This window comes from Apteryx mantelli, chromosome 2 (genome assembly GCF_036417845.1).
Source record: "Apteryx mantelli isolate bAptMan1 chromosome 2, bAptMan1.hap1, whole genome shotgun sequence".
NCBI classification, from domain to species: Eukaryota; Metazoa; Chordata; class Aves; order Apterygiformes; family Apterygidae; genus Apteryx; species Apteryx mantelli.
In genome coordinates this window covers 110244861-110265515 of record NC_089979.1, presented here as the reverse complement: position 1 = coordinate 110265515, position 20655 = coordinate 110244861, and the positions used below count along the sequence as shown (strand labels likewise).

General features: G+C 38.5%; 1 protein-coding gene across 7 annotated transcripts in view; it reads right to left on the bottom strand.

The window, feature by feature from the left end:
* Window positions 1-845: 845 nt before the first annotated feature.
* The window catches only part of TPK1 (thiamin pyrophosphokinase 1), a 318753-nt gene continuing 298943 nt past the window's right edge, over window positions 846-20655 (bottom strand). For 3 of the 7 annotated variants that reach the window (XM_067291203.1, XM_067291202.1, XM_067291204.1), the window contains one exon: window positions 846-1052. In XM_067291203.1, the coding sequence (XP_067147304.1) occupies window positions 934-1052 (119 nt within the window). In that variant the 3' untranslated portion in view covers window positions 846-933. Of the gene's footprint in view, window positions 1053-5278; window positions 5351-19542; window positions 19635-20655 lie in introns of those variants that run through there. The other 4 variants (XM_067291206.1, XM_067291205.1, XM_067291207.1 and 1 more) reach the window with 4 other exon arrangements.

The following is a 20655-nucleotide window of genomic DNA, read 5'->3' as shown; positions in this document are numbered from 1 at the left end:
TTAAGGAAAAAAAAACCTTACTTTGTTACTAAAACTTACAGTTTAAGGTTAACTTAATTTTTCAGATATATTAAGCAGTCTTTCAGAGAAGCAATTAACTTCAGACAGTTGGGTAGAGCATACACCCTTACTGATCAGTTTTGGATACTGGTGTTGTAAGACAACTGCACTTCTAGTTATTAAATTATTTAGAAACTAAGACTACAGAAATTGGTATATGCTAGCAATGCTTTGCCTCTCCAGATTGAGGTTAACAAACTCTTACATTAAGCTTTTTGGAGTGAAGTATATTTTTAGTAATTTTAGTAATAACTAGATGTTACAATGCTACTTTTATTACAGACTTTAACAGTAGTTGATACTGGGAGATACTGGTATTACAGCAAAACTGAAGCTTCTTCAGTAAGCCAGCTTGCTTTACAAATAGAAAGGTTAAATTATTAGTCTTCTGGGAAATCTTCAGCAACACCTAAATACATTATGAAGCAGGACAGAAAAATGAGATTAATTGCTCTTACGTTATCACCTTTTTATAAAGAAGTACTATGTGCATCTGTGTACTGTGCTTCCTTGGCAAAAAGAAAAAAAAAAATAGTTCAGTGCTGGAACAAAATACTTTGTGAAAATAGTCTCTACTGACCAAACTAGCAGTAGTAGTTTCTTTTACATCCATTCTTACCTGTTTGTCATCATACTGGGTGACAGCACATGTGTCTTCTGAGTGGATAGTATGAGGTACCAGAATGATGTACCCAATCATTGCTACTAATCTTGACTTGATCTCAACCGACTTTAATTTCTGACTTGTTTTTCATTCACTACATAATTGTGCACTTATTTTATTTCCTTAGGAACAGTTCTGCTGTCTTCTTCCAGTGCAATTTTGCAGTAATTTGAGTTCAGTTGGATAAAAAAAGGCAGTTGTAGCTCATCTTATTCTTTGACAGCCATTGTCCACAGCAAAGGTTTGTCTGTTTCAATGGTTACAATCCCAGAGTTGTCGTAGGTATTTGAAGTACTGATGAGCGTTCCAAACTTCAGCACGTGGTTAGCTATGAGAAATAAGAGAGAGACTTAGTGGCGCTCTTGAAACAAATATATTTAGCGGCATTTATCTGTTGTAAAGACTGTCTCCTATCCCCAAAAAAGGAATACAACAGCTGAATAAAATACCCCAGATAAACAACATCTAAAATAGCTATTTTAGATACTAATTAAAAGGCTTGTATAAGACTGTCAGATGACCTCTAGAGGGAATAAATTAATACTTAATCCCCAAGTTAGCATTTGAGTTTACAGCAGATTATTAAAAAGCATATTGTTGAATGTTCCCTGGAGTTTCACAGCTGGAAATTTGTACTTCATTCGCATCAGCCAAAGTAGTGGTGCTAGAGAAGTTATTTCAGCTAACATGAGACAGAGGATTTTTCTTACTATAATTACAAACACTGGTTTCACTTTGGCTCAGTAGCAAGCCTATAATCCCTTAAAATGTGAATGGTTCCGGAACACAGGCCAGCAATTAAGTGATAGCATTTAACAACTTTCCCTTTGAAGTGATAGGGACTTGCGTCTTTTCTTGTATTGTGTGCATGGTCAGGTACGTGTCCATGAGTACTGGAAACTGAGCAATGTTACTCTAACAAATAGCTAATGTCAGTTCTAGGAGAGGATAACATCAGCTAGCAATGTAGCTGTAACTGTAATTTTGACTTATCAGTGAAGTTTTAAACAACTGTTCTATGTTGTGTTAGCTGACAGGTTTTAAGCATTGCATAGACTTCCTGCAAGCTGAGAGCAAGGGTAGAAGCTGGCCCCAAAACAAACAAGGAGTTTAACTTTTATCTGGCATTCTCTCTCTTTAAAAGGAAGATAGATATACTTGCATTTTATAAACATATGGACTACCCCATGGACATTCTAAGCCTAATTGGTTCTGTATTACTTCTTGCTTGTACAAAGGTTTAGCGTATGAACTCCAAGATTATTCTTTGTTACAGTCTCTAAAATAAGTCAAATGACAGATCATATTAACTGATGCCACTCGGGGTTACGCTTTCATGAAGGATACAAGGAAAGCTGCAGCTGCGGAGAATCGTTTAGGTACAGCAGTAAGTGTATGTCGTCTGTTAGAATTGTCAAATCATGCATTAAAACTGAAGATAGTCCTCTGGATTTGCTATTAAATGGCCCAGCGCAAATGGAGATCCAAAGCGATATGTATCAATTAAACTTTATTTTGGGATTTGCAAGAGATGAATATTTCAATTCTGGAGGTGAACATGGGCTAATAAACTCATGTATTTAATATAATGTATGTTGTGCTGTCCACCAGGCTTTGTAAACTGCACAGTGGGGACTGATTTTGCCATGCTGTATGGTTTGAAAATGAGGACAGTCTGACAGAAGGCAGGACAGACAATGGGGTTCAGTGTCTCTTCTGCCAAATCTGCACTTGAAGCTATTTGTTCCTGCTCCAGTTACTAGCCTGAAACAAATGGAGGTGGGGAAAAAAAAAAAAAGTTTCATCTGCTATCTGTATTTGCTTGAAATGAGAGAATAATGACTGAATTCCTGCCATTTGAATATTTTGGCTTTTTGGAGCATAACTGCAATGCAGTGCAGAAGTTCAGCAAGGAAAAAAGGAAGTATTGTACTAGATCAAGTATGTGCCTAAAATAAAGGTGCTAGATTTTATTAGGATGATATTGGACACAGAATGGTAAGTAGACAGGTTTCTGGACAAAGGCCATGGCAAATGAGTTTTGGCTTTTGCCCTTTGGGAAGGGACAGCAGAGGCTGGTGAGGCTATGCCTCGCTAGAAGCTGATGCACTAGACTGAGTCGCTGGGAATCTGGATTTCACAGTTCATGGGTAAGTCATTTGATGAAGATGGGGTAACACATGGGAAGAGTTCCCTGTGTAAAAATACTCCCAAAATACTGTATTAAGTTTTATGATCAAGTTACAAATATGTTTCAAGTAATTTTGAAGTAGTTAGTAACCTTAAATGGTATAAAGTATTTGTTGACACACACTCAAAATATCCATTTTTGGATTCTGTATGCTGAAGCTGTAGGGAAAAAAATTCCAGAACTCTGGATAAAGTCTTACTCTCTTCCTGTATAAACCCACTCATTTAGTATCATCTATTACTTCATGCTTACGGCTCTCAGAATAATTCTTACTGTTTCAATATTCCATATGAAATAAGGGCTTTTTCAGAAGGCAAGAATTAAGAACAACATGGCAGCTTAATGAAACAAAAACTGAAGTAGTATGTCTTCATGCACAGAATTAAGTGAAAATCTCGCAGGTTTTTTAAAGTGAAAAGTTCTTGCCCGCTAGGTGGAACCTTTTATCTTTCTCTCTGCTAGATTCTGTTGTGTGTGAAGATCAGTGTTTGAAATGCTGAAGTGAAAAATGCAAAAACTATAGAACAGTATTGTTGATTCACATGGCTCAAATGGACAAATTCAAATTATTTGCTTTCACAACCAGCTAATGTTTCAGCTAGTGTAATTAAAAAGGCATGCTTTCAATTCAATCAATGAACAGTAATTAATGTGGAAAAGTAGGTTTAAGCTGGTAACGGAAATAAAGGGACATGCATACTTATTGCCTCTACGAAAACTTCTTACTGTGTCATGCAGTGGGACATGAAGATCACAAAGTCAAAGGAGAGGGAAGTTCTATCAGTTCATACCTGATCCATCCCTTTTTTTTTTTATGGCTTCCAGTCTGATTTGTTAAGTCCTAGCAGTAGATTACCCCTTAAAAAATTATTACCTAAACCTATTCTTCTTGCTGTTATTTTTCTGTGAAATACAGACCAATGAAAGCAATCTTTTTTTTATTGTCCAATCATTAATGGTTATAGTTTTGATGGGTACAAGAAATGATTTTAATAAAGGATTTCAGATTGTGATATATTTTTATTCTAATCTGGAAAAGACCCCTAATTTTCAGAATTCTCTGAATTTTATTTTGGAGCAGTAAAATTGTTCTTTTTGACAAAAGTAATTGCCTTTTGTTTTTCATGAGAAACTTTGAGTTTTTTTGGATAAAAACAGAAGTGATTTTTTGAAAATGACAACCTCTTCTCACTTCCAACAGTGTTGGACTTTTTTTAACCTAAAATTTCGCTTAGTGCTTTGGTTTGGAACTGTGTTTACTGATAACAAACTGTTCATGAAAAAAATATTCTGCCCAGCTCTTCCATTGTAGCTGTGCTATTTTTCATTACTCTCTATCTGTAAAGTCAGCATGTCTTGGTGCTGATTCTAGGTGGCCATCCCTCCACAGAAAACAGTGGGAGTTATGGGGGTGGGGGAGGGTATATATCTATCTCTCTATATATTTTTTAATTCTGAAAATGTAACTAAAAAATAGTTTTGTGGTCTTCTGAAGTCTTGACAACTCTGGATTTATGATCATGGACAGGGCTTATCTTGATGTGGTTGTGGAGGAACATATTCCTAGCAGTTTTGATATCATATAGTAGGTGGTTGAATCCATCAAAATTTCAGAATGTTGGAAATAATTTAGAGAAGAAATAGAAGGGCTAGTAGATGAGTTTCCAAAAGGAGCATAATCACAAAGATCATTATATTTACACGTATATTTCTTAGATATTCCTTTTGTTGACCAAACTATATGTCAAAGAAGATCTTATTAACCCTGAGACTGCCTACTTCCACTATTTTATTGCTGATCTCTTGATGCTTGCTTTTTTTTTTTTTTTTTGAATACACAACATTCTGAAGATGTATGGAAATGTGACTCTCAGAGGTAAGATTTTGAAAGCTGATAATTTTCATGGTTGCCAAAACAAAGCTTGGAAATGTGAACCAAATGTACCGTATAGGTAATCAAGCTATGTATTAAAACAACCAAAACCACCACCAACAGAAAAGCCTGAAAATGTATTTTTAAAGCACTTATCATATTTATACCTGTGCCACGCTTGGGAGTTTTATATTCTAGTTGGCAGTGCTGAAAATTAGATCTAAGCTTTACTGCTGTATGACTTGTTTTCTGTTGTGCCGCAGTCTTTCAGACTGGAGTCAGTAAATAGCATGGACTCTATTTAATTAAAACTACATTGGGCCTCATTGTGTTAGGCGCTATAGAAACACTAACTCAATATCAGATTACTCCTCTTAGTAACTCTATTCCTGTATTTTTGTTCTAGTAGACTCAAACATTATTCCTATGACTTCACTGTACTATTTAAGATATTTAAATACAAAGCTCAGTCCAATAGAAAAGAGCTTACATTAAGCTGTAACATCCATCTCGTATGTTGCACTTAAGGAAGACTTGACAAAGGTCCAGGCCCTGTGCTGACCTATATAGAGGAGAAACTTCATTTTATACGTATCCTCTATAGCAAGAGGAAATCATGACAATAATTTGAAACAGTTAATTGAAAAATCTGGCCCTTACATTAGTTCCTACATTTGTACACAAAAATAAAGTAGAACCTGGACAGCAGAGATGCTTTAAACTGCAGTATCTAATGGCTGTGGTGGAAGAGGAATTTGACAAGTCTTTCCTTACCAAGGAGTAGGTGTAGTGAAGAAAGTGAATTTGGTGTGCAAATGTCATAAGAACATTCATGGCTGATGTCTTTATTCAGAGACATTTAGGTGTTTACTTGTCAGTTCCTCAAAATGCAATGCTTCTGGAAACCCCTTGAATTCAGTATCATAGCACAGGGGTCCCCACTTACTGGAATTTCACCAACAGTTCAGCGTCTTACTGTGACCAGAAGCGTTAGGAGAACAAAACATCGTCACCATAAGCAGTAAGGGGGTATTGTGGTAACTATACTATGTTTCCTTTTCCCAGTAGTGTCTCTCAGTTACTTCCTAAAATATGCAAAGTCACACCTTGCCAGTTTCCTTCACTGAAAAGAGAAATAGGTACAAGAATATAAGCAGATCGCCACTGCTGGCATGGATATTTGGAATATCAAAATAACTAATAATTAATTAAAAGCCTTATTATAATGAATGTAATCCTCTTTCCCCTAGGCAAATATTGCATCAAAATGATAGAAAATTAAGATCAATAAGCTGAAACACAAGTTAAAGTGAAATACTGAATTACCATTTGGTATCCTATTACAGTTTATCTGGAGAGGATTTCCCTGAAGTTCTGTGTTAGGAGCAAAAATCTGCATTTAAATGGGGGTATATTAGTAATGCATGAGCTAGTACTTTGCAGGTCACCATGTGTCTGCAGAACAGCAGCATTAATTTTGCTATTTAAAAATAAAAATCAAATAGTTTATAGCCTGTTTTTTCTTTCACTCCTCTTATTTTTATGTGTGTGACTAGACTGACTTCAGTGCTGTTAATCTTGATTTACACTGATGTATACAAAGGAAAAAATTGGGTCCCTGATCTCTGTACAGTGGGAACTGCAAGCCAGGAAGTTGCAAATGGCAGTAACTTACAATAAAACATGAACTATTTTCAATCCTAACACAACACAGAAGTATCATAAAGGCTTGCCCAGTCTTCTGGAAGCGGACAGACCACATCATGGTGGTACTGTAAGAATAGCTACAACTCCTACTATCACATCAGCTGCTCAGAAACCATTTAAAATGATACGTTGATAAAAATGGAGCCCCAAAATACAGTGCTTTCTATATTAGTGCCTCTGTGACTACTAATGATTCTTGTTGATTTTGGTGAAACAATAACTGCAGGAAGCTTCTATTGCTATTAATGAGCATTTTAGCACTACTATCAAGATGTGCTTCAGTGTTTTTCTTTAAAATCACTTTAGCCTTCTAACTTCATTATAGTGGCCAGAAAGTATGATACGAAAAACATATATACTGTTTTCAGTAGTGTCTTTCCAGTCTAGACATGATAAAGCTGTACAAATACTACAATAGCAGAAGTGGTTTACCAAAAATGTAACTATAAAAAAAGTCAGGGAACAAGCTGGTTTGGAGGACTGTTTTGCTAAGCTTAAGGCAAAGCCAGGCTACAAAATGATTTAAAGATTTTTACTTCAGCCAAGTAAGAAAGGGAGGTGTTTACTTCATTTTTGACACTTTCCAGTAAGCTTATATAATAATGTTTGTCAAACTACCTACAACTCTGAGGGGCTATAGATGTGACAGGTATCATTAGTAGCAGTGTTACAGCATTGGAGAAACAGCCACAGAGATGAAATACAGCTTCAGTCTGACAGTCACTATTGCAGAGATCTTGCATATAATCTAGGCAAAATAACTTGTTGCTATTTTGGTCCTTCTCTAGTTTGTATTGTGAGATAAAAATGCTATTCTTATAAGGGCAAGAGTAATGCTGAGATGCATCAGTTAGTTAACGAATACTTCAAGTTTTAAAATTATCCATAAGACATTACGTAGTGCACATCATCCTATTACACTGCTATGCTTTGGAGACATTACTTAGTCACACAAAGCTAAGGATGGGAATCCAGTACAACAGTGAAAACTGAGATTAGCTAAAAACAATGGTGTTCTGTCTTGGCATTTAGTTGTGAAGCTCTGGTTTGACATGATAGCAGAGAATCTAAAAATACTTGCTATTTTGGAAGCTGTTACACTGCCAAGCTGATATGATGCATCCGGTGGTGAAATTTGCTGAATTTGTTAGAGGAAGATATCCAAACGGTCTCAGCAAATAGCCACATGCAATGCTGCAGAAAAAAGTGAATTTCTTTCTTTCTGCATTCCTGATGATCTGGCTGGTGGGGACAGGGAAGAGGGGCAGGGGAAGAAGAAGGAGAAACAATCTTTTACTGACCCAATTCTGGGGACTAGTAGACTGTGTCCACATACTCAGGCTTAAAACAACTTGGCACTAGGAAAGTTTTTCGACACCGCAAATGCACCACTGATCTTGATCAACATCTTGCCTCTAGCTACAGTCAATCTCTAGCACTTCACAAAAAGATGAAAAACCCACCCTATCACAGAAACCAATCTATGCATCAGTGGGTTTTTAAAGTGTCAAATTAGTTAACCAGAACACAGTTAATTATTTTTCTCTTCTATTTTCTGGAATCCTGATAAACTGTGTCACATTTAGATTCATAAATTCACAAGAAGAGGCAAGAAGAGAGGATTTTAAAATGCGTATAATGTAAGTCTCCCAGCTCCTGTATAGTACTATTTGTTCCTGTCATTTATAAAGTGTTTGTGCAGATAAAATGATTATTCCTGTAGCATCCAAACAATAGTCTGTAGCTAAAGTGTAGGTATATGGCTATTTGTTCAGTACATATCTACACAGCTTGAATTAAATGGTGATCTTGCTCCTACGCTCCACTGAGGAGAACAGCAGCAGTGCCATGAACACTGCACCATGGTTTCAGCCAGTCAACGTCCTCCACTGCCTGCCAGTGCGTAGGAACAGTCCCCATGTGCCGTCTTGTCAAGTCTGCCATCGAATTTAGCACTGCTCTGCTTCCTTTCTCTGTGGTGGGGGACGTGATTTGCCTAAGGGAGCTCATCTAAAGTCTCTAGCCAGCTCTGCAAGATGAATTTAAGCAGGCTAGCTCCTCATCCTGATCACTGCTGCCAGCATTAACTCAGCTCCATATCCAGAGTCCTATTCTGACGCACGAGTTGCTCTGCCACTGGGCTACAGTGCCTAAATTAAATTAAATTAAATTTGACAAAGCTCTGTAAAGGCTCAGTTTTTACTTCAGCTTCTGGAGAATTTTGGAGGGGCAGGAAGCAAAGCAGCCCAACAGTAATTGGCTGGAACCAGTATTTGTGGCAAAACAAAGGTGGCTATCCACAATGTGTAATGTTACAATAGTGAAGATCAGAGAGCATCTTCCAAACTCTGGAAGGGGTACAACACTGCAAATTTTAAGACTTCTTCCACTTCCAGCCTCCACTCAAACCAATCCAGTCAATCTCTGTTCAATTCAGACTCCTGGATGACCTCCAGGAGCACGTGTGTGTTGCTCCACACCAGTAGATTATCTCCTTCACCATTTGCAGAGTTTCTTGCTCCCACACCTAGGCCTCGTGTTAATCACTCTGCCAGACCAGACAGACCATCCGACGGTATCAGAATGGTGGACGTGGTGCTCCCAGAGCTCCTCTCTCACAACACAAGGAAGCTAATAGTTGCACTCACCTCTTAGCACTGGTCAGGGTGCAAAAAAGGACAAGCACCTCAGCCACGCTACACTGAATCCCAGGACCACTTATTGCGCAGTGGCTGGCAGAGGGCAAGGATTTCTCCAGTCTTGAATGCAAGGAGCATCCCCTCTTAGCTATTAGCACTTTTATTACAAATAACTGCCTTTGATCAAATTAAAGCCCTGACAAATAATTTCATTATGCAAGCTTTAATAGCAAACTGCACTAGTTCCTAAAAGAGTTTTATGGAAATATGATACTACATTTACATGGGAAAATGAATAGAACAAGCTAGAGTATTCATCCTTATGCACAAAAGGCATCATCAATAAAGCAGCTGTGCTTTTGTCTAAACCATTGCTGTGGAAACGGGTAATTATTATTTAAAAAACCCACACTGATCTGCTACTGACAGCTCACAAGATACACATTCATCTACTTGCTCTCCCTGACAGCTGATCTATTCTGAGCACAGATGACTAACTAATAAAGTCTATTATACTTCTAATAGAAATGTAATTCCATTTATCTTTACCCTTCCTAGCAGCACTGCTTCCTTCCACTGCATTGGAGTGGGATGCTTTACGATGCTTCTGAAATTTGATTATTTTCACCCCTACAATTGCTGTGTATTACTTAGAATTTTAGATTGCTCTACTTTCTTCAGGAAAAATAATTAGACACAGATAATATCACCCTGCGGATGAAGAAAAAGCAATTATTTCTGTTACAAAATGTCCCCCTAGATCTGCATGTGAACAACTAAGCTTTTTGATTTTTAATTTTATTACTTTGTCTTTCTGTTAAACAAATAATTAATATGATTGCTAACACCCTATGTACCTCTAATGTCTATACTATTATTTCAATTATAAAGCCATTATTGATGCTTTTAATTCTATTCCATTTATCTTCAAATTTGCAACTGCACAACATGGTAAACTTACAACATTTGTTGACATTTGCAGAGCAGCAGCTACTCCAAACTTGCTCAGAGGGAATTCAGCAAAGTGTATCTATCTGTTGCAATCCCAGAGACAGAACTTGGAATTCAGCAGGAGACTGCAAATCACACAGTTTTTAGTTCAGACACACTGAATTGGATTAGATATAGTGCTCCATGCCCTCCAAAAAATAAGGAATTTTATTGAAATAGTGTAGCCTACTGTGTCTTCCTTCTTTCTAAGCTATAAAATCAGAAATTGTTCTTTTATTTCCAGTAAAAAATATAACTTATCAAGACAATGCATAGCCTATTTTAGCTAGTAATACCTGCTTCTTCCACTTCACCCACCATTACAGCACTTTGGCTGGTATATATACTCCAGGGAGGACATGTGTGCTGTATCCGCCACGTATGTGAATTTGTAAGTCAGTTTTTCTTGCATATGGCTCTCCTAAAGTTTCTTTCTGCTTGCTTTTACAATCCTTTTTTGGACCCAGTATTCAGATTCCTTGTTGATGCTGCTGAATACAAACAGCTTCTTTTTAATGTTCGTCCCCAAAATGAAAACATTCATCATTAAAGACACATCCTAAGTTTCATCAACTGTCAAAAGACTTTATTCTAGTAGAAAACTAGCTACTGAGGAACCTTTAGTTAGTTTTGCACGCAGGCAGAGCCTGATTCATTTTCAAATAGTGATTTCCAGTAAGAAGAATGCTCTTAGTCTTAGTGTGCTTCCTCCCTTTGACCTTTGAAAAGCCTTCTCCACCTGGCTACTCCCTTGCCCCCTTTTGCAAACTGGCTAGTAATTCATTCTTTAAATTCAGAAATGCATCATGTACTTCCAGCCCTGGGATCATTAAGGATTCAGTGGTTCTGGGTATGTTTTCTCCTGCTTCCCCCCTCTCGGAAATACTGCGTTAGCAGGGACGGACCGTGCTTTCTGCCTAGGCTGGGTGGAATTAAAGGCTTCTGCATTAATCATGCAGTGCCGTGTTAGATACTGGCCAGGCCAGGTGATGTAAGCTCTTGACCCTCAAATGCAGAGGCTGAATGCGCCACTAAATTAATGTACGGGTACACTGTGCAGTCAAAGACATTAAAGTTTTAACAAGGCACTTGATTACATGTAGTTCAACTTTCAAACACGTTGGTCAAGATGGATTGCAACAGTCAAGACTTTGGCACAGTGGTGCATGTCAGTGGTCTCTCAAATTTTACTATATGGAGGACTTGACATTAGCTCTTAGCTTAATAATAAACTACTCCCCCCTGCAACATACTGCAAGAAATGTGAAGGAAAAGGACTTAAAAATCCAGTAGTCACATGTAAAATAAGAGACTAAGCCAACTACATTATAGCTTGTCTGTTTCTGCCAACACCGCCTAATTTCTAGCACTTGGAGTTGAAAGACTATGACAGCCACGATTGAAAGTATGGAAACACATCCTCGAACAGCCTCTTCTTCAGGCTATAGTGAGCTTTCATGAAGTAAATCTGATTTATAGCCTGGGGTATTCCTTATCTTACCTGAAATTACTGTCATCTTCAGACATTCATCATTCCTCACTAACTATTATTGTTTAAGGGTTGTTGTAGGAGAAGCATTCATATCAATAGCTAAGGAAATCACCTTTCTGAATTTCAGTTTGAATTCAAAATCAAACAAATTAAATATTATTGGACCTTATTTGACATTGTTTCCCATCCTGGCCATTTGGTATATTCAACATTTTCTACTCTTTCTTGTTTTGCACCCACGTCACAAAATACATAATACTTACTAGTACTTCACAGATATTAACTACTTGACTTTTTTAAGAGAGCAGATTTTTTTTTTATTATGCAAATAGGGAAAATTTTATCAGAAGCAAAATTTTATCAGAGAAAAAGCAAATTTTACTCAAAATAACTTTAAAACCATTTCTGTCAGTTCTATAAACAATGATAGCAGCTTAATTCCTTCTTACTCTGTTCAGATCTTTCCTAAAAGTATCTGAAGGATGAAAAAAAGAGCGCTGTAAAAGGTTTTTGATTAACCTGCCACCTACAACCGACTAATACAATATTTTAGAGGTATGGCAGGAGCGTTAGAGAAGGAAGTAGGTACAGTTGAAAAAGATGCAAGTATGAGCATCTCTTTATCCTGAGGGAAGAATCATAGCTGCGAGGGTTTAATTCCTATTTTGTTTCTAAACTTGTTTTAACTAGGTAAGTTTGCTTAAAATTGAAACAATCCCAAAGACATGAATTTGTACTTTCAAATATGGAAGATCATTAATAAAGCACATAGCATTTCCAAGTTATACTCCTTCCTTTAACTACTGATATGAGGTTTCATAACAATACACAGTGCATTAAAAATGGATATACCTATCACTAGTGCTCACAGCAAAAATGTCATATAGATATAATCCTTTCATTTGAATTCTTCTACACTCTCCTAAATGTTCTACAACATCCACATGAAAAACCTCTGATGTCCCTCTTTCCTATGCACTTATGAAACAAGCAGACATGCCCAACTATATATTCTGTAAAGATCTCATCTAAAGATTAGGCCTGGGATAGTCCAGTCAGAGCAGATACTTTTCATGATTAACCAAACGTAGAAGTCTCAAAGCAAGCCAGACCTACAACTCTACTTCACCTCTTTAAAGATTTGGAGATACGCACATATTCCTCCTAATATCCAAACTTCAGGAGTATCCCTAAAAAACATCTGGTGATATGAAAGAGATTTATACAAATCATATTTATACATATACATCTCTTGGAACTGAGAGATATCTCATGCAAGCTTCAGACACAACGTCAGGTGTAACAATGCTTGGTGATCACTGAATGATGGTATCTATTTTGTAATTAAAGGCATGATCAAGTATCAAAAAGTGTGCCTGTTATGGAATATGCAGCACTGCTCTTCTAGTAACAGGCAGTCTTGTTTTAAGAACAATGAAAATAACGTCATGTGCCCACTACAATACAGACTTCGGGAGCTCAAAGGAAGCACTTAGCAGTGATTCTCAAAATCAGCCAGTAAGAAAGTCTGTGTGTAAACCTTACTGGAGATTGGGTTTAGAAAACAAATAGAAAATACCAATGCTTTTAGGAAGAACTGGAGAATCTATGCAAGTTCAGTACAGAATTGACACAGATGAGCCCTGCAGTGAAGAGGAATGGTCAGGATATGGCAAGAGGAATGTCATGTTATGTGCAATAGTGAAAACTGGATGATATATAAATTTTAAAGTACGACGCTCATTTATGGGTATAAAGTAGAAAAGAGAGTAATAAAGCTTCAAGCCTAAAAGCTGTGAGCAAAAAATTTAGTTATATGACTTTTAACGTCATAGGCAGCCAGGCGGATAAATCTCTGCATGCTGCTTTGAAAGAGTATCCATAAATAGTCATAGGATGCATGGGCAAAGCACAGGACCTTTAAACAAGGCCAAAATACCACAGGAAGCTGTTACTCAAATAAACTTGAAGTCAATCAGCCATAAGGGGTGGCTTACCCTTTATGAAGTTGAAGTCACGTACACACAAACTATATTGGAAGTGGACTGAGGGGCTTAAAAACAATGCTGCACAACTGAAAGACTCACTCCCCAAAAGCTCGAGTACAGAAAGGTGGTACTCAAACCTATCATTTTGGGAGCGGGAAGGAACGCTACTGTAAATTTAACAGTAGAAAAAAATGTCCCTTGGAAATCCTGCCTTGCTATCACACTGATGAGATGCATCACTAGATGCAGATTGCTGGCTAACCTCTGTTGCTAACAGGTAAACTCCTGTTAAGAAGTTTTGCTCTCTCTCTTGAATCATGGACATCAAAGTTAGGGGATGCTGAACACGACACAGAGACAACTCCTGTAATTTGTAGAAGAGAGAAGGGACAATATCACTGATGCAGCATAATGAGCCGTTTCCGTCCTCCCTACTGTGATTAATGGTGCGGATAGGAGGTCTGTTCTCTGAGCTGATAGGCATGAGTCTGGCCCTAAAGGCATGCCCTATATATAGCTCTGTGTGAGTACATGCATGAGAGATTGGCAGCCAGCAGCAGCTCTGGGACTCTTTGTTATTTTCCGGTTTACTCTTTTCTTAGCTCCTCCAGTTTGCACAATCTGTATAGCCTCTGGGAATGCAGCTTTAGAATTGGCTAACTTGATGGAAAAAGCTGCTCTGCTTGATGCATATGATGCAAAATAATGTGACGTTGATTGACAGCTAGAGGTGGGGTGAGAGGAGAGGAAAATGAGTTAAGTCAAGGTATTGTGGGAAGGAGCAGAAGGGAGAAGAAAAAAAGATTCCTTGTTACCACAGCACGTGCGCAGTGGCAGAGATAAGAGTTGTTGTTTCTTATAATAATAATCATTATTAAAATCAGTTAAGTTGACACAAGCTTATGATGCTATAAATAGCACTGCAGCAATTACTGGATTTTTTTCTTCAAAACATAATTTTCCCCAAACGGAAAATAGTAAGTTTAGGATTCTGCCAGTCTACTCCCCCTTCACATTGTACAAACAGGTAACGTAATGAGAATATAACCCCCAAGGCCTAGTCCTATCTACACTTCCATTGATATGGTACACTTCTCATGCATATATTTAACGCAAACCAGAACTAGCCTGCCTGGTTCTGATTCCCTTTTCCCTTAAACTGCAGAGCCAATTGTAATTTTTATTGAATGATGCAATTACATTGCCATACACCGGACAAAAGTGTGCTGCTGCTTTTGCGCTTTCTTATTTCAGGGTTGAAAACAGAAGAAAAGCAGTAATTGATTCCATCAGCCCCTTTTGTATTAAAACAAAAGGAAACACCCAGAGAAACCTCCTTCCATTAGAAAGATGACAAACGCAAGATTTTGAGTCTCTCATTTTTTTCTCTTTAGGAGATGGTACATGCCCAATAGAGATAGCCCATTTTAGTATATATTCAGCAAATTGTTAGGTTCTGGACTATTAGCATGGAAAGCTGAAGTATTGAAAAGAATAACGAAAAAGGGAAATAATACCAACATGAAGACACTAGTAGCAAAACTAGAGATATTAAAATACATCAAAGGGGAAAGAGCTTATTTAAACAGATTCCATCTGGCTTATTCTTAGTGCCGTGTGAGTAAAATATCCATTTCAAGAACTCCAGGAGACACGCTGGGAACCACTACTCATTGCTGCTATTTTGAAATGAAAGTTTTACAAGTTTCTCATGAGAAAGTGCCATGCTTGCATTCAGCCTAAAGGAACTACCTTCATTAGTGATCAGGTTATGCTGTAGTTTTCCTTCTGTTGCGCATATATATATATATATACACATCTCTATATAACAAAGTCATACAAGGCAGGGTTAGGAAATGACAAAGACAGCAGCTGTCTTTCTTTCAATACAGAAACCTTTTCTTCCAGAGTGGAATCCAAATATTGGATTTTTTGGATTAAATTCTGATGTTTTACCAAGCACTATTATCAGACAATATGCCACTGCTCAGTTTGATGTAGCATTAGCACACCAGCATTTTGAGGAATACTGCTTGGAATCATGGTCTAAAATACCCAACCCTCCCCTCACAACCCCTTCATTGCTAATGGGCTAATTCAATATATGCCCCTTCTGAAAATCCTGAAACTCAAAACTTTTACATGTCACAGAATTTTGTACGCCAGGGTCATCTTTGCAAAAGATTTGCAAGTCAAGACACAGGTCAAACTTCGAATGTATTTTCTGCTTTGAAAACACCTAGTAGATCTCACTGTCATTCCTTCAGGATATCTGGTTCAAACAGTACAAGTCTTCAGGCCATTTGAATATATTCACCAGCATCTTCAGGGACAACTGCAATTCCAAGACACAGACACTCACCTTTAGGGTAACTTTATGCCTAGTTTGGGCCTTATCTAGTCAGGTTAGTTAGCAATTCTTCCCTGCAGGCTACAGTTCAGAGAAGTACTTAAGCATGTGCTTAAGCTAAGTCCACCCAGACATGTCACCGATCTTATATAAATCTCCGTACCTGGCCTGTGTCTTCATGTATCAAAGTCCAAAGGATTTTTTTAACCATATAACATGATAGAGGAATTAGTAACCTCTCACAACAACATCCAGACCCACTGGTGCCTTTAATCCTTGATTTAAGAAGCAAGCAAAACAAAACAAAGCCCAGTGAAGCCCTTCTACTTTTAATTAATCTCTTTGTTTATAACCTTATCTATGGTGAAACACATCAATAACAACATGCTACGAAAATTCCGCTCTGTTCTCCAAAGAGCAGTTTTTCTTACAACAATTATGGTAATTTTTCTTGTCTCATGATTAAATGTAGAAGGTTTGCTTCACTTAGATATGCCTCATCTGAGCCAAACTGGCTTCATGTTTTGGCATGCACGCAAAACTCCAAAACTGAACAACTGCTAAGAAAGGTCTTAGCAAAAACTAGTGAATCTTCACATCAGGTAGTCTCTTCTCTTTTTTTTGCAACTTGGTTATGGAGGATAAAAATTTTTTGGTTTACACAAACAAAATTGGGTTAATCTGACCCTAGTCACAATGAGCCAATTTGGGGAACATTACTTTTGCATTATTTTTCAAGAAATGGCACATACAGGATTTATTCCCCCCTCCTCCATCTCTCAAACCAATGCCTCTTTCTCACCCCCCACTACCCAAGCTAGAAACATATGCTTAGAAATAAATCCCATGAAGTGATGTAGACATTCTGATGGCTGCAATTTATCAACATAAATTACTGCACTTTGTGGCAAGGCTTCTGTCATAAGAAAACAGTGTGTGCCCTAAATTGCCTGCTGCCCTCTTCAATAATCATCCTAGTTTTTAATACCTCGATATCTGCTGATAAAGAACACCTCGGTGCATACAACAACAAAAAAGAAACTAAAAAAAAAATTGAGTTTCATGCACATCACTGGAAACATCCACACGCTGCTCTATTAATCTTTTGATTAAGGTCATTTTTCTCTTGAGATGTGGTAATAGATTACTTAAGGAGAAAATGGGGGAAGAACACCCAGATAGGAGCCTGCTTAATACTAAGCAAGTCTGCCTCCTTCCCTTTTGGTTTAATCCAAAAAAGAATCTAATAACCAAAGCTGCTGTTAACTCTGTACCAACTGCCACAGATTAGAAAGGAACAGATGATGCTTTAGAAACATCAAGCTGCCATTACATTTTCTAATGCACCCTACACTGCAAGACCTACTCTTGTTACCAAAAGGCCCAGACAAGAAAGAGTCTCAAAGGGGGAGGGGGGGAATGGGGGAACTGTTACCAGCTCGGACAAGAAGGAGTCTCAACAGGAGCCTCAGACAAACATACCCAAGGACACAGGTGCAGCTGGGACTGATACATCCTGAGAAAGTACAGATAAACCAGCAGAAGCCAGTGGGAACCAAGATTAGGACCAAGACAGCTTTTCTCAAACAAGGAAGCAGGCCAAGTTGAGACCATGTATGGAAAAGTAGAGCAAAGTTCATGGCAAGATGCTGAGTGACACCTCTTCTGACACCACTAGGGACCACCAGAGACCCCCAGAGACTCAGACCGCATGCGTAATGATTCTGTAAATGTAGTAATTAGTTCTAGGAAATAAAATGGATATGTATAATCATTCCTGGAAATTTAATGCATATGTATATGATAGAGCAATATAAACTTTAGATGATGCAACACAGGGCGTGCACGTTGGGTGGAGCGATCCCCCGTGTACCCGGCGCCGTAATGAAGAGAATGCCTGCTTCTTAATGTTACATTGGTGTTAAGGAGTTTTTCTCCCGATTTCAGTGACACTCTGGCACTGCTTTTTGCTTTCCCTGATCACAGCTCATCTGGCCAGTTCCAGTGTCATCACTCACCTGCCTGAGGGCTCCTGATATCCTACTCAACCTCCTTTAAATTTCTCTGTTTTCTCTGGGAATCAAAATGTACTCAATTCTGGAATGAGAAGGTGAGTAGGCTTCAACCTTTCATCTTTGTCTTCTGTGGGGATTCAGTCTCTAGGTTACTACAGCTAGAAAAGACTCCCCCTCCCTCATTCCCCGGTCCCTCTGAATGAGTCTCAGCATGCTCCCAGACCTTCATTCCTGCATTTTAATGTTCTTTTGGTTTAGGACTTTCTTTAAAGAAAAACATACCTGAAAGTATTTTCTGCACAGTGGGACTTGGTCTCACATTCTTCAATACTGCCAGTCCCAATTTTAACATCATTTCTTCCCAGCTGGACTGTGTGAAAATTGTGACTACTGGCAGCATGGGGGATGCCCACCACTGTGTTGAGGGGCACAATTCTCCACCTACACAGTGGAGATCAGGGCTAGCCACTGAAATCAAGGTGAGTTTCATCAGTGAACTGATCAAGAATAAAGCAGTTCCCTGCTTTTGCTCATTATGTTATAGTCACTCATCTTTGGAGGATCCATCAGGCTTGGTTCCTCCTCTTTCACTATTTGTTATTCATTCTGCTGCTGAGGAGATGACATGTCAGAGTGGAAAAGAGCGCATTGTACTTCACCAACCCTAGATTAGCTGAATCGCCTGTATGAGGCCATTTTCATAGGCAAAATTTAAAGCAGACCCAAGCTGCTGCATTTTACGCTGGCATCCAGATTGGCTCCTGGATGACTCAGGAACATCAGCATAGGGAAGGACAATTCAGTGATTTAATGACATTCCTTCTTTCTATCTCTACAACCCTCAGCAGTGCTTACAGCCACCCTCTGGAGATCTGCAGAATAAAGCTCTTTGTATGTATTTCTATCTGTTCAGGATAGTCTCAACACACTTCCTCCTGTATAACACAGGCACACAATACTCACCGGCAATTCTAAGGCTAAAGGGTTGTGTTAGGATTTTCACTGCATATTCCTCCTTTAATAGGTATCAGTGTGAGCTCTTTTATACTATTGTCATTAAAAGTTTGTCAGGATACACCCAACTTTCAAACGATAACGTCTTATGTTTCAGGTTCTTCATTATCAGTTAGGAAAATTTACAAGGGGCATGGCTGCATTTTGAATTTTCAGGACAACACCGGCTGGCCTTGACTGAGAGAGAAGAAAGGTATTTACATGGGGAATAGATTAAACTATTACCAGGTAGTCTCATATATAATGGGACACTATAATACTAACCAATTCTAATATATTCTCTAATCGTCCCATTCAATTTCTCATTTATTTCACAGTCTTGAAGCCCTAAATGTCATTCATCCTGTGGGAGACTATTACAGACCTTCATTGATATTAACGACATCTGTTTCGCAGAGCTACCAACCCCACAACAGGACAGGTAATGCTTTAGGGCTCTGGAACCAGAGCACAGGCAACATGAAGGTCTGTATCTCCATATTCTGGAAACACCCCCCCAGTTTCACAGCAGGGATGACTTGCTCATTGCACTGTTTCATGCTGTTTAGATGCTACACACCTTAATTTGCAGAATCGTCCCTCCTTTTCAGGGGCCATGCCAGTTGCACAATTCCATGGAGAGAGAGAATTTACTGTGCTCTTTGGGAGAAGCTACACAAATGAATGACAAAAGACAGACTGTAAGCACCTTGCAAAAGCACACATAGAGAAAGAGCAGAGCTGCAGATTGGTTCTACCTGGGCACTAAACCATGGACAAAACAGCTTTTGGCTGCCAGCGATGGTGCACAATAGCTGTGTGCAGCACTCCGAACACCAACTCTGAACTTTCTTACGCTAAGTAGGTTGTAATTTTTGTTCCTGAGTCACTGCACTGAAAGAAAGAAAAATCAACTGGGGCATCCATCCAGAGACATTGTTGGCGATGGGGGGAGGTATGATGACAGTTCTTACTTCATTGCTAAAATAAAGCATCTGCCACTTCCTAACTATTCCAGGATGCTCTGCTCTCAGAAAGCTGCAAAGGGACCAATGATTAAAGCCAGTTCCAACAGGGTAAATCCACGTTACTCTGACCTCAAAAGTGTAATTCAAAATGTACGCTGCTCTACCCGCTGGCAGAATCTGGTCCGCGCTCTTATCTTAGGAACCATCTGTGTAGATGTCGGGTGCGTCCCACACAGTCTCAGGAGAAGGACCCTGCATTTATATCAGCGTGACAGAGAGCAGAAAATGGTCTAATGTCAGTTGCTTCTGCCTAAAAAAAATTTCAAGGGACGCTTATGACCTGGAAGGTAAAAAGTTATTGAACCTAATCCTTCGAGAGGCCCCTGCATTGACCCACTCAGCTGTAATAGCTCCAAGAAGTCACCACAGGCTCTTCAGGACAGTTTTCTGTAAATAGACAGCTGTGAACATAGGAGAATACAGTGGCTTCCTGCCAAAAATCTGCATTTTAATAACTTTGTAATTGCATATTTTTGCAATCTGTTGACTCTGATTTATTTTAAGAACATCCAAGGAGTAAAACAGTATCACCACCAGATTGTCTGGTACTTTAAATTTCATAATGAAGTTTGCGACAACTCAGTAATTACTGTGAATAATTCATAATAAGGGTTATAATGATGTAACACATTTTGCAGAATCCCCGAAAATTTAGGGTGTTTAAG